This window comes from Chiloscyllium punctatum, chromosome 2, assembly GCF_047496795.1.
Source record: "Chiloscyllium punctatum isolate Juve2018m chromosome 2, sChiPun1.3, whole genome shotgun sequence".
NCBI classification, from domain to species: Eukaryota; Metazoa; Chordata; class Chondrichthyes; order Orectolobiformes; family Hemiscylliidae; genus Chiloscyllium; species Chiloscyllium punctatum.
Genome location: NC_092740.1, coordinates 11,375,624 through 11,392,160, shown reverse-complemented (window position 1 = coordinate 11,392,160; position 16,537 = coordinate 11,375,624). Strand labels below are relative to the sequence as shown.

At 42.7% G+C, this 16,537-nt stretch overlaps 1 protein-coding gene across 4 annotated transcripts in view; it reads left to right on the top strand.

The window, feature by feature from the left end:
- LOC140494222 (polymeric immunoglobulin receptor-like) overlaps window positions 1-16,537 on the top strand; it is an 89,109-nt gene that overhangs the window by 12,570 nt on the left and 60,002 nt on the right. For 3 of the 4 annotated variants that reach the window (XM_072593425.1, XM_072593405.1, XM_072593415.1), the window contains exons 2-3: window positions 927-1,313; window positions 9,016-9,363. In XM_072593425.1, the coding sequence (XP_072449526.1) occupies window positions 927-1,313; window positions 9,016-9,363 (735 nt within the window). The remainder of the gene's footprint in view (window positions 1-926; window positions 1,314-9,015; window positions 9,364-16,537) is intronic. The other variant, XM_072593436.1, reaches the window with a different exon arrangement.

Below are 16,537 nucleotides of genomic sequence, written 5' to 3'. Positions count from 1 at the left end.
ATCTTGGGGTCTATGTACATAGATCTTTGAAAGTTGCCACTCAGGTGGATAGAGTTTGTAAGAAGGCCTATGGTCTACTCTCGTTCATTAGCAGAGGGATTGAATTCAAGAGTCGTGAAGTGATGTTGCAGCTGTACAGGACTTTGGTTAGGCCACATTTGGAGTACTGTGTGCAGTTCTGGTCGCCTCACTTTAGGAAAGATGTAGAAGCTTTGGAGAGGGTGCAGAGAAGATTTACCAGGATGTTGCCTGGAATGGAGAATAGGTCGTACGAGGAGAGGTTGAGAGTTCTCCGCCTTTTCTCGTTGGAACGGCGAAGGATGAGGGGTGACTTGATAGAGGTTTATAAGATGATCAGAGGAATAGATAGAATAGACAGGCAGAAACTTTTTCCCCGGGTACAACAGAGTGTTACAAGGGGACATAAATTTAAGGTGAAGGGTGGAAGGTATAGGGGAGATGTCAGGGGTGGGTTCTTTACCCAGAGAGTGGTGGGGGCATGGAATGCGCTGCCCGTGGGAGTGGTAGAGTCAGAATCATTGGCGACCTTTAAGCGGCATTTGGATAGGTACATGGATGGATGCTTAATCTAGGATAGATGTTCGGCACAACATTGTGGGCCGAAGGGCCTGTTCTGTGCTGTATTGTTCTATGTTCTATGTTCTATAACTCTCAGGTACCAAACCCTCTCTTCAACCAACAGCGACAAACACCCACAGTCTAACATCAGGATGTTTACAAACCACCTGAAGCCCTCTGTTGTATCTAGCCCGGAGCTCCTTCCACTCTGTCACTCGTCTGTTCAGAAACCACAATTGTATCATATTATATCTTTTCTCACTAAATAACAGATTCAATGTCTTACCTCACTGTTTGGTGTCTGTTCTGTGTTCATATCCTCTCTCTCTCTCTCTCTCCCCCCACAGCGGATTCTGCTAATGGTTGGTCAATAACAATCGCGGATGGAGTGAGGGCTGAGGAAGGAGGCTCCGCTGTCTTACCCTGCAGCTTCACCCACCCTGACACTCACCTCACACTCACCGGCTCCATCTTATGGTACAAGGGGAAATCACGGGCTTTAATCTTTCAGTGCACAGATCCTGGTCCAGACCATTCCCAGGGTGAGCTGTGTGAGAATGTGATACAGTGGGACGGTGGGAATCGATTCAGATTCGTGGGGAACCTCAGCAACAAAGATGCCTCAATAATGATGGAGGGATTGAGCCGGGAGGATGCTGGTTCCTATCGGTGTCGTGTGGAGCTCAATATTAACAATTTTGGATCTGGAAAAGGAACACGCCTGAAAGTGGAAGGTGAGGAATAATGTTCTGATGTGTCACTGCCCTGACAGCTCAATGGGGACAGGCTCCACCTGGTCTGGGAGCTCTTGGGTTGGTTCCTTCTCTTGGGCTCTTCCAGTTGGTCTAAGGCAGGAGGCAGTGAGAAGGACAGAGACAGAGAGGCACAAAGAGAGAGAGAGAGAGAGAGACAGAGAGAGAGAGAGAGAGAGAGAGAGAGAGAGAGGCATGACTGGGATTTAGAGACCATTCCATAACTAACTTTAAAACCTCCCACAGTTACACTCATTCATTATCATGTTCAAACTGGCTTCATTGCTCTGGGATCGGGAACAGAGAAAACATCACTGACAATCCAAGTGGTTAGGGTTGTTCTAAGGGGATGTGGGTGTCCCATGCACAGTCAGCCTTTATTGGCCAGCCCTGGAGAAGGAATGGTGAGCTGCCTTCTTGAACTGCTGTATTCCCTCAGCTGCAGAGACATTCACGATACGGTTGGTCAAGGATTTCCAAGGCTTTGTCCCAGTGACACTGAAGGAATGATGAAATATTCCCATCAGGGTGGTGAGTGTCTTGGAGGGAAGCTTGTAGGTGGAGATGTTCTCCTGTATCCCATGTTCATCAGTGAACAACCATCCCCATTCTGACCTTATGGTGGAGGGAGGGTCATTGACGATGCAGCTAAAGATGGTTAGACCAAGGACACACTAACCTGAGGAACTCCTGCAGAGATGTGCTCTGGAGCTGAGATGACTGATCTCCAAGAACAACAACCAGCTTCCTCTGTGCCAGGTCTGACTGAAACCCATGGAGGTTTCCCCCCTCAGCTTCCACCTGGATTCAGTTTTGCTCAGGTTCCTTGATGCTACACTCGCTCAAATACAGCCTTGATGTTAACAACAGGCACATTCGCCTGTACCTGTCTTTTTGTTTTTTCCGTTGTTTACCTATTATTTACTATCTATGCTACTTAACTCTGTGATCTGCCTGTACTGCTCACAAGACAAAGCTTTTTGCCGTGCCTCGGTACATGTGACAATAAATTCAATTCAATTCGATTCGATTCAATTCTATTCGATTCGATTCAATTCAATTCAATTCAGTCACTGACAGCTTCCAGCAGTTTAATTGGCCAAATTGAAAATATGTAACATTTCACTGCAAACGAGATACCTCAGTTGTTTTGAGCATGATTTGAATCTAAACAATCAGATTAAATTATCCCCCCGAATATTAAAACCCAATCGAGTTTGAATTTATTGTTTTTGCCAACATCAAACTAATGAGACAATCTGATGTTTGGGGTATATAAAAAAAAAGCAGATATGTTGAAAGTTAGACAGAGAGTAACTGCCATTGAAAAACTGCTGTACAAAACACTCTCAATCAAAGGGACCTTCTTCATATGAAACATCTTTGAAGTGAAAGACAGAAGTCGACCCAGGTGATCTTTAGCTGAAAGAAGAAACACACTGACAATGACAGCCACTGTGTGGTTTTGTAATGAAGCTGATGTAATTTTAATACAGGTGGTTATTGGAACAGTATATTGTTATTGAGTTGGAGGCAGAAAGCAAGCAACTAAGGGAAAGGAAGCTTAGAGTTGGAAATAGTTGTTGTTTAATGTTCACTTTGAGAGTTAAAGAATAATTTGATTTTTTTGTTTAAGTATTGGAATTTGGGAGTTCTCTATCACTCAGACGTTAACAGATTACGATGTGAGAAGAGCTTTTCTGGGTGTTTGGTTGAAGTCGCAGTTAAAGTTTCAGTTTGGGGGCTCATCTGCGATTTGGACCGGTTTAGACAGATCCAGTCTGAGATTTGAAAAGATTTGGGTACAAAAGATCCCAGCAGATTTAAACACTTGCCGATTAGTGTCCAAGATTTTTAAAGAAAATGTAGGTGAGAGAATTGATTTATTTTCAGTTATTTGTGGTTGTTTAAATCAAAAGTCGGAGGTCACACCCTTGGATTGTGTATCAGAGGTGAGAGAGAGATCAAATCAGGCAGGTGAGTTAGCTAAACAGCACTGAAAGAGGGTGCAGTGTAGATTGAAGCAGGTGGCAGATAAAAACTCCGGAATTCAGACATTTTCCCGTGGGGATGACGTGTTAGTATTGTTACCAATGGCAGGATATCCTTTCAAAGTCAGGTTCTGTGGTCCCTGACAAATTGAGAAAAAAGTTGAGTCAGGTAAACTATCTGGTAAAGATGCTGGACAGGAAAAAACTATATTGGGTATGTCATGGGAATATGTTGAAACATTATTATAATAGAGAGAGGGGGAACTGGAGGAACAGTGTTAGTTACTGGCCCACAGAGTGAGGAATCAAATCTCATGCTGTGCAGTTTGATTGCCTGAAAATACATTAAACAATGAAGAAGTCCTTGAGGAGTGGGATAGGTTAGTGAACAATCTGTCCCAGGAACAAAGAACCAGTTGAACTGATTGTTGCAGCAGTACAAGGACATATGCAGGAATAAGATGGAGAGGCCTGATCCTCTTGTGCATGAGGTAGAAGTAGGGAATGCTGTTCCAATAAAACAACACACCTACAGGCTTAATCCTTTCAATGCCACACAGGTCCAGAAGGAAGTGGATGCAATGCGCAATGCAGCTATCATCGAACTGAGTCAAAGCAAGTGGAGTTCGATGATCATGTTAGTTGCCAAACCTGACGGGATTCAACAATTTTGCTTGGACCATTGAAAGGTTAAGGCAGTTACAAAATCAAACTCAGATCAATACTAAAATTGGAGGACTGTACAGAAAAATTTGGACAAGCCCCTTACATCACAAAGTTGGACTTACTGTTTGGGCATTGTCATCCCTTTATCAGAGAAAGTGAAATAAATTTCTGTGTTTGTCACCCCAAATGGGTTATGTCAATTCAATGTCCTGCCCTTTGGAATGAAGAACACACCAGCCACATTTAAAAGGCTCGTGAACAGAGGTGTGGCTGTGTTAACAAACTGTGCAGTACATCTGGATGATGCAGTGATCTTTAGTGAGTCATGGAAAGATCACATGGTACAGTTGGCACACAGCTCTTTGAATGATTAAGAGAAGCAAAGCGGTAATAAAATTAAAGAAAACACAATTTGTGAAGGCAGAGGAGACATTATTGGGACAATACATCGGGCATGAAATGTTGACCCTCAGGAATGCAAAGACAAAGACCATCGAGGAATTTCCACAAACAACCTCAAAGAAAGAAGTGCTTTGGTTTTGGGGACTAAGTGGATTCTACTGGGAGTTTGTTCCAAATGTCAGCAGGGTAGTGACTTCACTCATGGATTTCCTGAAGAAGATCACAACATTTCGGTGGATGGAACAATGCCTGGAGGCACTTGACAATGTAAGAGTTGTATTAACCGTGGCACCAATTTTAGCTGCACCAAATGTTGCAATCAAAGTTGCAATCGATGCTCATGATATTGGTCTTGAGGCTGTACTGCTACAGGAAGATGATGATGGAATTGAATAGCCAGTTGGTTACTTTTCAAAGAAACCCAACACCCACCAGAGAAAAATATTCGACCATCGAAAAGGAATTATTGAGTTTGGTACTGGCCGTAAAACATTATCGCAAATTTAATGGAGAAATTTTAAATAAGGTTGAACAGATAACAATATTATACATATGTGTGCGGAAATTAATATGAACTTAAATTAATATCCTATGCATTTCATTGTCACGGGGTTACGAATTAGGCAAAAAATGGAGACATCTTTTCATTATGATGGTTCTTTTTATGCTTTGGGGGGGATTTTGTTATGAAGTTGAAGGTGTGTACTGTACCTTTAAGCGTTTGTGAAACCTGTTCTGCACTGAGAACATGCAGGCACCTGTCACGTGACTGACGAGCAGTCTCAGAGTGTACTGGAAAATTGAAAATATGTAACATTTAGCTGTAAACTAGATACGAGTTGCTTTGACCATAATTTAAATCTAACCAATCAGTTTAAATTATGCCCCAGGATACTAAAACCCAATCGAGCTTGAATTTATTGTTTTTGCCAACTTCAAAACAATGAAACCACCTGATGTTTGGGGGATAAAAAAAGCAGACATTTTGAAAGTTAGACAGAGAGTAACTGCCATTGAGAAACTGCGATTCAAATCATTCTCTATCAAAGGTACCTTTCTCATATGAAACATCTTTACAGTGAAAGACAGAAGACAACTCAGGGAGATCTTGAGCTGAAAGAAGAAACACACCAATAATAACAGCCACTGTGCGGTCTTGTATTGAAGCTGATCTAACTTTAATACGGGTCGTTCTTGGAACAGTAGATTGTTATAGAGTTGAAGACAGATAACAAGCAGTTTAGCGAAAGGAGGCTAAGAGCTGGAAATAGTTGTTGTTTAATGTTCACTTTGAGAGTTAAAGAATAAATTGATTTTTAATATAAAAGTGAATTTTGGGAGTTCTCTGTTCCTCATACTTTAACAGATGGCAATGCGAGGTGAGCTTTTCTGGGTGTTTGGTTTAATTAGCAGAAGGCTTCACCGCCGTCTCAGAACAGCAGCTTCACCTGGGCAATCAGGATGGACAATACATGTACATCATCTGGGCCAGCGATACCCATGATGGAATAAAACAAAAGTAGAAATTAATGAAACAAAGAACATCCTGAGGAAAAACCAAAAACAAAGCTGCAGATGCTGCAAATCAGAAACAAAAATGGAAATTGTCAGAAAAGCTCAGCAGGTCTGGCAGCACCTGTGGAGAGAAATCAGAGTTAATGTTTCAGGCAGAGTGACCCTTCCTCAAGATGCTGAGGAGTTTGACAAGACAGATTCTGAGAGGATATTTGTTCTTGTGAACAGAAGTCAAACAGGGGAACAATTGCAAAATAACGGATTTTCTCTGTAAATTGAAATGAGGAAACATTTAATCTCTCAGCTCCTCTTTTAAGTTGATGAAGCAAAAAACCACATGGCTGATTATCCCCCTCCTCCTGCACCCAAATATCTTACTTAATGAAGAAAAGTTTAATCTGGACTCTGAGTTTAAATTACCCTGTGCTCATTTCAAATGTCACAGGTTGGAGCTGGTGAATGGTTACATTAGGAATGACACCAGGGGGTTCTCCTTCACACAGAGTGTGGTCAATACTTTGAATGTGTTTGCTGGACAGAGTGAGGGGGAAGGCTGTAAAATCCTTGACCTCATTTAAAGAAAATTAACTTTGAGCAATGGGTGGAGGGTTCTGCATGACTGAATTCAGGAGGGTTCAATGGATCCGATATGTAAGTACATTCAGCAGTCACACGGCACCAGCTTATAGTCCAACAGGTTTATTTGAAATAACAAGGTTCAGAGTACTGCTCCTGAATCAGGTGAAGTCCTGGTGTAGTGTGACTTCTGACTTTGTCCACCTCACTGCAACGCTGGCATCTCCACATCATGGAAATATCTTGTAACCAAGGTTTGGAGATGCTGGTGTTGGACTGGGGTGTACAAAGTTAAAAATCACACAACACCAGGTTATAGTCCAACAGGTTTATCTGGAAGCACTAGCTTTTGGAGCACTACTCCTTCATCAGGTGGTTGTGAAGTATAAGATTGTAACTCACAGAATTTATAGCAAAGGTTTATAGTGTGATGTAACTGAAATTATATATTGAAAAAGATCTGGATAGTTTGTTAAGTCTCTCATCCATTAGAATGACCATGTTGGCTTCAATTCTTTTCTATGTAGATCACAAAACATTTTTTTAAAACTTACATTCACAATTGAACTTTAACAATTGGTGTCTGTCAGCCCAGATAATGTATTGAAGGTGTGAGCTCCCCTGGGTGATACTGTCTGTGCCACAATGTTTAGACTGAGTCTAATCTAAAAAAATGAAGTTCGAGAATCTTACATAGATTTTTGAGCAAAGTAAAATGTAACTCTGCAAGTACAAATTCACCCCCACAAACTTATATGTGCATGTGCGTGTGTGTGTGCATGTGTGTGTGTGGGGCGGGGGTGGGGAAGGGGGGAGGGGGTGGTTGTGAATGTCTGTGAGGAGTGTGTGCCTGTGTGTGAGTGTAAGTATAAAGTCTGTGAGAGGGGCATGTGTGAGTGCAGCAGTGTATGTGTGAGCATATGAGTGAGGGTCTGCATCAGTGTGTGCGTCCGTAGGAGTGTGTGTGTGTGTGTGTGTGTGTGTGTGTGTCTGTGTCTGTCTGTGTGTATATGTGTGTGTGTGTGTGTGTGTGTGTGTGTCTGTGTCTGTCTGTGTGTATGTGTGTGTGTCTGTGTGTATATGTGTGTGTGTGTCTGTGTGTATGTGTGTGTGTGTGTCTGTGTGTATGTGTGTGTGTGTGTGTGTATATGTGTGTGTGTGTCTGTGTGTATGTGTGTGTGTGTGTGTGTGTGTCTGTGTGTATATGTGTGTGTGTGTGAGTGTGAGTGTGTGTGTGTCTGTGTGTGTGTGTGTGTGTGTAGCGAGATGGGGTCATCTGTAGTGTGACATGAACCCAAGATCCTGGTTGAGGCCATCCCCATGGGTACCGAACTTGGCCAAGAGCCTCTGCTCGGCCACTTTTTGTTGCTGCCTGTCCCGAAGTCCGCCTTGGAGGATGGTCACCTGAATGTCCAAGGTTGAATGTCCCAGACTGCTGTATGTGGCAGGTACTCATGCAACTCAGCCAACGTTGTCTATCCCATTCGCTGCAGGCAAGGATACCCTGAGGCATGCTACATTGGTGAGAGCAAGCAGAGGCTACGGCAACGGATGGTTGGGCACCGGACAACAATCAACAGACAGAACTGCTCCCCCCCACCTCCACTGTCAGAGGTCCTGCACACACAGACATACACACACACACACACATGCACGGACGCAGATGCTCTTTCGTAAGCTCACAAATACACTCCCACAATCACACATGCCCCGTCTTACAGACTTATATCCCTTTATACTCATACTCACACACATGCGCACACTCTTTCACAGACACTCACAGCCACCCCCCAACACACACACACACACACACACATATACGTTTGTGGGGTGAATTTGTACTTTCAGAGTTTCATCATACTTTGCTCAAAAAACTGCATGAATCCATGTAAGTTTCTATAAAGTCAATTTTTAGATTAGAATCAGTCTAAACATTGTGGCACAGACAGTATCACCCAGGGGAGCTCACACCTTCAATACATTATCTGGGCTGACAGACATTATCTGGGCTGACACACATTATCTGGGCTGACAGACACCAATTGTTAAAGTTCACTTGAGAATGTAATTTTTAAAAGAAAATTGTGATTTATATCTAAAAGAACTGAAACCAACATGGTCACTCTGACAGACGAGAGACTTAACAAACTATCCTGGTCTTTTTCAACATATAATTTCAGTTACATCACACTGTAAACATTTGCTATAATTTCTGTGTCTTACAATCTTATACTCCACAATCACCTGATGAAGGAGCAGCGCTCCGAAAGCTAGTGCTTCAAATTAAACCTGTCGGACAATAACCTGGTGGTATCTGATTTTCAATCTTGTAATCAAGGTTTTCAAATTGAGTGGCGAGGAGACATTTTGATCAGGGTGACTCTTCTTGGGGAATGTCCAGCACAGACCTGTTCGAGATATGAGTGGAGTCTTTAATTGTTCATTTTATTGTGAAGTTGAAAGGAATGTTACATATTGAAATAAGACCTTATGCACACTGACCTCAACCATTCTGATGTTTGTCCTTTCCTCAGATGTTCAGGGAGACGTCTCAGTGGTGAGTGGGACAGAGGGAGATTCAGTTACTTTACCCTGTATCTTCAGGAGCTGGGACTCCCACACCCTGACAACTGTTACCTGGATGAGGAAGGAGCCCTACCAACACATCGTTACATTTCCAGCCCAATCACAGGGAACTTGGACAACTGGACACGGTGGAAATCGGTACGAGCTCATCGGGAACCTATGGGAGGGAAACGCCTCAATCAGGATAAACCAGCTGAGTGTGAGGGACAATCACACTTACCTGTGTCTGGTGGAATACAGGTCAAAACACAATCTTTTGTATCTGATCCAGAAAGAGACACGGCTGCAGGTACATGGTAAGAAACCGTTCACACATTCTTCAGCCTGTAGAAGGTGCACAATGAGAGTGGAACAGATTCTGTGAATGTTTTGTGATTTGACTTTCTGCTGAAAGGACATGGAACTTAAACATTAACCCTGTTTCTCCCCATCAGTATTGTCTGCCCTGCTGAGTGTTTGCAGCATTTTGATGTTTATTTAAAATGTCCAGCATCTGTAGTATTTTAACTTTGGGATTCAAATTTAATTTTTTTCAATATTTAATGTACTATGATGTGCTGATATTTTTTAGGCGCTTCTGATGTCAGTATTGAAAGACATTGACACACTCAGAATATTTAGTTCAATCTCCAAATGACCCATCTCCTTGAACAGGAAGGTGCTACAGACTAATGTGTCCCTCTTGGTTCCAACCTTCATCAGGAATAGTTCCATCAATGCAAGTACATTCCCCCAGTGTCCATCTGACTGTGTGAGGCATCCCAGCCACGTGGGACCTATCCTAGCCCTGCATTCACCAATGGAATTTTAAAAAAAAGCTAACCTAATGGTTGCATGTGACCATTGTTGAGATTTGGAAAAGCCGATCTGATTCAATCATACACTTTAGGGAATCTGGGTTTTGGTGAAATTAGCTGGACGGTTGGTTTCCAAAGCAGTGTGATGCCAACAGTGTGGGTTCAATCCCCACATTGGCTCAGGTGACCATGAAGGACCCTCCTTCTCAACTCTCCCCTCACTGAGGTGTGGTGGCCCTCAGGTTAAACCACCACCAGTTGTCTCTCTCTCTCTCTCTCTCTCTCTCTCTCAAGATAAAGCAGCCCATGGTCTGGTAATAATATGGCAACTTGATTTAGAGAATGAAATCTGCCATTTACACTCAGTGTCATGTGTTGCCATATGCACAATCTTGAGCCCTCTCTCTCCATCAGCACCACCTCACACAGACTCAGGGCTGCTCATAATCCACCAACTCTGCACAGTCCACTTCTAACTCTGTATTGGGAAAACAAAACACTGACTGGGTGATTACTTTGCAGAACAGAAATGTTCTGCCCACAAAAAAATGATTCTCAGCATCCAGTTGCCTGCCATTTCCACACACCACTTTTTGGGGACCCAGTGACCTTCTGGACTCAATATTGAGGTGAATAATTTTAGGGCCTCAGCACCTTCTCCTACCTCCTTCCCCCAACCCCCACACACCAGGCCTTGTCATCACATGGGCTACTACCAAAACAATCCATTGTCAGTGACGAATGGTCTCCATCAGCAGCTGTTCATTCTCCCAGGCTGACCTTTCCCCTTTTGTTTGTCTGTCCAATTGCTTTTCTCTCTGTCTGGGGTCTGTTTCCACTGAGTGTTTACTCCTGCCCCCTCACTCCCCTCCCCATCTTCAGCCTCTATACCAACCTTTTCCCAGCTATAATCAGTTATAGAATCATACAGCACAGGAGCAGACCCTTCAGTTCAACGAGTCCATGCTGACCATAATCCCTAACTAAAGTAGTCCCACCTGCCTGCGCTTTGTACATATCCCCCCAAACATTTCTTTTTCATGAAATTATCTAAATGCCTTTTAAACGTTGTAACTGTCCCCACATCCACCAATTCCTCTGGAAGTTCATTCCACATAAACCACTCTCCGTGTAAAATAAAAACTGCCCCTTACAGGCATAGAGTCATAGAGATATCCCAACCCAATCTCGTTCCACCTGCCAGCACCCAGCCCATATCCCTCCAAACCCTTCCTATTCATATACCCATCCAAATGCCGCTTAAATGTTGTAATTGTACCAGCCTCCACCACACCCTCCGGCAGCTCATTCCATACACATACCACCCTCTGCGTGAAAAAGTTGCCCCTTCGGTCTGTTTTATATCTTTCCCCTCTCACCCTAAACCTATGCCCTCTAGTTCTGGACTCTCCGACCTCAGGGAAAAGATTTTGCCTATTTATCCTCTCCATGCCTCTCGTAATTTTGTAACCCTCTATAAGGTCACCCCTCAGCCTCCTTCCTTATGTCTTTTTAAAATCTTTCTCCTCTCACCTTAAAGATATGCCTCAGTCTTGAAATCTCCCACCTGAGCAAAAAGACACCTGCCATTCACCTTATCTTTATTCCTCATGCTTTAACGATCTTGATAAGGTCACCTCTCAACCTTGTACGCTCCAGTGAGAAATGTCCTTGTCGCTCCAGACTCTTCCGATAACTCAAGGCCTGCTTTATTTGCAACATCCTGGTAAATCTCTTCTCCAGCTAAATGATATCGTTGCAATAACAAGGTGACCAGAACTGGACACAATAGAGGCCTCACCAGCATCCTGTCCAACCTGAATATAACATCCCAACTCCGATTATCAAAGGTCTGAGCAATTAAGGCAAGTGTGCTGAACCACCGCATATATAGATGATGCAAATTTGGAAGAATTCTGTACCTGAATCCCTCGGTCTCTGTTCTTCAGCACTACCCAAGGCCCTACTTTTAATTGTGTAAGTCTTCCCTTTGTTTGTTTTCCCAAAGTGCAACACCTCACACTTATCTTAAACTCCATCTGTCACTCTTCAGCCCATTGACCCATTTGATTAAGATTTTTTCGTATTCTAAGATAACCTTCTTCACTGTTCAACATTCTATCAATTTTGGTGTCAACCACAAACTTGCAAAACATGCTTTTTATAGTCTCATCGAAATTGTTCATATAAGTGAGTGACAAAAGTGGGCCCAGCACTGATCCCCGTGGAACCCTGCTGGGCACAGGCCTCCAGATCAAAACCCTCCCTCCACCGTCACTCTCTGTCTTTTGCCTTTCAGCCAATTGTGCATCCACTTGCCAAGCTCACCCTGAATCCCATGGGATCCAACTTCACTAATTAGTCTACCATGCGGAGCCTTGTCAAAGGATTTACCAAAGTCTAAGTAAACAATGTTAACCCCTCTGCCCTCATCAATTTTCTTGTTTACTTCTTCAAAAAACTCCATCAAGTTTGTGAGACACGATATCCCTTGCACAAAACCATGCTGACTATCCCAAATCATTCCTTGCCTCTCCAAATGCATATAAATCCAAACTTTCAGAACAACTTACTCACCACCGAAGTCAGACTCCCAGGTCTGAAGTTCCCAGGCTTCTCCTGACATTCCTTCTTGAACATGAGCCACTCTCCAGTCATTCAGCACCTGACTGTTATTTATGGACGATACAAATGTTCCTGCAGGGGGCCCAGCAATTTTCTCTTCACTTCTGACAATGTCCTGGGATTGAGTAGATCACGTCTCAGAGATATATATTTATATTTTCAAATACCTCTAACAATTCCTCTTCTGTATTACAAGCTGTTTTCAAAAAATCAATGTTTATTTCTCAGAGTTCTCTTGCCTCCACTTCTTTGTCCACAGTAAAAACTGACACAAAATATTCATTTGATGTCTCTCCCATCTCCTGAGGGGTGGCATGATGGCTCAGTGGTTAGCAGTGGCACCAGGGACTTGAGTTCAATTCCAGACTCAGGCAGCTGGAGTTTGCATGTTCTCCCTGTGTGGTGAGGGTTTCCTCCCACAGTCCAAAGATGTGCAGGTTCGGTGAATTGGCCATGCTACGTTGCCCATAGTGTGAGGTGCATTAGTCAGTGGAAATGAGTCTGGGTGGGTTGCACTTCGGCAGGTCGGTGTGGACTTGTTGGTCCAAAGGGCCTGTCCATTTAACCCTTCACCTAACACTACGGTCAATTTTAGCTTAGCCAATTCACCAAATGTGCACATTTTGTGGACTGTGGGAGGAAACCGGAGCACCCGGAGGAGACCCACGCAGACACGGGGAGAATGTGCAAACTCCACACAGACAGTCGCCTGAGGCATAGAATTGAACCTGGGTCTCTGGCGCTGTGAGGCAGCAGTGCTAAACACTGTGCCACCGTGCCGCCCACATTGTAGGGAATCTAAAACACAAAGGCAATCTCTTTGATTTTTAAGGAGACTTACACTCTATCTCTTGTTGCTGTCTTGGTCTTAATGTACTTACACGATCCCTTTGGATTATCCTTAACCTTATTTGCCGAGGTTATCCCATATCCTTTCTTTGACTTCCTGATCTCCCTCTTATGAATGGCCTGACACTCATTATACAGAGCAAGAGATACATTTGGACCCAGTTGTTTATATTTAGTATATGATTCTTTTTTATCCCTGACTGGAACCTCAATCTCTTTATTTACCTGTTGTTCCCGAAAGCAGTACAGTTGAAACCGCCCTTTGTGAATGGTCTTTTCTGACTCAGAAGAGATCGCAGTGATCCAAGAATCTGAATCCCTGAACATTACTCCACCTCTTCTGCCATTGATTTGTCTCCTTTATCCTTTTGTTCCCTCATCTGAACTTGGCCCTGGGAGTAAATTAGAGATTACTACTTTTGAGGGTCTAGTTTTTAAATCTTCTCCCTAACCTCTGATATTCACTTTGTAAAGCCTTTATTCTTTCCCTAACTATGTCATTCCCATCAATTTGTACAAAAATTTCCAGTATCTCACTCTTCCCTTTAACAGTATGTGTCAAACATTTTGCAATGTCCTTAATCCTAGCACCAAGAAAACAGTATAATATCCTAGATTCATGCTCACTGCTGCAGAACCTCCTGTCTGTGCCCTTGACAGGAGAATCACCTACAATAATTATTCTTTTAAATTTGTCATACTCCTCCAAACATAAGATTCATTCTTACAGCCCAAGATTTGACTGTCCCTTCTAATTTCCTCTGAGAGATTATCCTTTCAACAGTACGAGAGATTTCTGAACTACCTTCTTACCTTTCCTGACAGTCATCCTTCTATCTGACTGATCCTGCTGTGTTATCACCTCTCGAAATGTACTGGCCATCTAACTCTGTGTCTCTTGTATGCCTGCAATGTCATTAAGTCTAAAAAGAAGCAACTTACAATAGCATATTATCTCTAAAATAAACTACCTTTCTTTCTCCAAAGATAAACCTTTCTTTATCCAAAGAGTTAATATTAAGCACAAGTGGTCCAGCCCCAGCTATCAATGTTCTGATTAAAAATAAAATCCCACGTGTCAGCCTGTCCAAGAGGTGTGTAAACACAACTTGGTTTGAAACAAAACATTCCTCAGCAATTTAAAAAAGAATTGCTTCAGTGAGTTTAAAAACATCTCTCTCATAATTTCATAGTGGAAAAAGACTGAACAGTCCACATGTGGGCCTGTCCAAAACTTCCATTGAGAAAACTCCATTTCATAAAAATTTGTGTCAGTTTGTTTTGCTTCTTTTGCTTTTTTGACGAGAAAAGAGCTAAAAATGAATCAAATAAAAAGCTTTTCTGACTGAAATTTAATAAACGTAAGAAATCTGAAAGTAAACCTGGAAATAAATCTGAATCTCAGGAGCAGCTGCAAGATCCACACTCCTCTCGGTCCACTGTTTTTGATCATTTTATTTCTGAAGAAGTGTCACTGGACCCAAAACATTAACTCGACTTTCTCTGCAGAGATTTCACTGTACCTGCTGAGTTTTTCCCGCGATTTCTGTTTTTGTCTCTGCCATCCTTCCTTGGTCAGGCCTCCAGGACAGGGATTGACAGTACATCAGTATTGAAGAAGGGTGTTCACTGTGTCAGGTCAGTGGAAGTGAGTGTGGGTCCTGGAGGTTGGGTCAGGGGCTGTGTGAGGAACAGCACTAGGTCCCATGATTTCTGTAAAATCTTTCAAATAACCGAGGTCAGGCTAAACAGCCTATCGTATCCCATCTTCTGCCTCGCTACCCTGAACAAAACCATTCTGTCTGCCTTTGATCCATCTCCATCTCTTAAGTGTAGATGAATTCTGCCCCTCAGAATTGCTTCCATAGTTTCCCTACCACTGAGGTTTGACTGACTGGCCTGTAGATACCTGGTTAATCCCTTGCTCACTTCTTGAATCATGGTACCACATTGGCTTTCCTCCTGTCTTCTGGCACCTCTCCATCTGCAGGTCTAAGCTCCATCTGTATAACCTGAAGTCTAATCTTCAAGCTTTTCTACAAGATAAGCAGATTATAATTAGCAAAAACTGTTGTCTCATTAATTCCATATCAGACATAAATTTCAAAGTGTTGAATAGCTGATAGCAATGTTTCTTTTTCCATCGTTAATCAATGTGAACCAACCAGGTAAGAATAACAAATTTCCTTCCCGAGAGTTTATGGTCATCATGAGATTCTTAATTCCAGATTTAAAATAAAATGAAACTCTACTCTGGAAGGCTTTGAACTCCATTACCCCAGAAAATGACCTGGATCTCTAGATTTATAGCCTCCTGATAAGACAACTCTGCTATTGCACCCCCTAGTAATGGCAGTCACTTGTCTTGAGTGAACCACACAGAATCTTCACTTTTCAGTACAATACTGAGCAATGACCTTGTTCCTGTCTTTCTTCATTGCTTCAATATGTGGTTTTGTAGCAATAATCTTCCCTCATGGAATCTCCTAGTAAACCACTCCAACCTCGTACAATTCATGTCAATCTTTTTTTGAAGCTTTTCCAATGCCGTTGGGTTTAGCTGCCTCTGGCTTCAGCACTGTAACCTATCGGGCCGTAAGGGAGGGAGGATTGCTGGGTTGTCACGGGGAGTCAGTATTCTGGTCTTGGTGAGCGAAGTGATCTTGACATTGAGCTTATGTCCTGTTCAATATGTAGGACATTGTTGTGGTGCAGTGGGGAGTGTCCCCACTTCAAGTCACATTTTGCCTTCAGCCTACTCAGGACTCTACCAGTGATTGTCATCATTAATGGATCCTAATTCACTGGATGGCCCTTTAAGAGAAGGTTGGGAGTCAATTATAACACTTTATTACATAGGAGATGTTGTGACAACATACACCTTAAACTGCTGTCAATCATTACCTACTTCATCAGCATATGATGGGTCAGCCCCATGACTTGTTAGACAGTCTGAAGCAGCAAAATCGAAGTCAGATTGACAATAAACATCACATCCCAGTCAATCAAAATATTCCCTTCACATAAAAACACACATTATTGTTTCACACACACTGACCCTGTGTGTGCCTGTTATTTTTGCATCAAAGAGAAGAACATAACAAAAGGATAATTGAACAGAGATATTTCAATTCATGCAATCTTTAGATAGAGTGGATAGAATGTTTCCCCTTGAATTTCACAATTGGAGACATCAGAA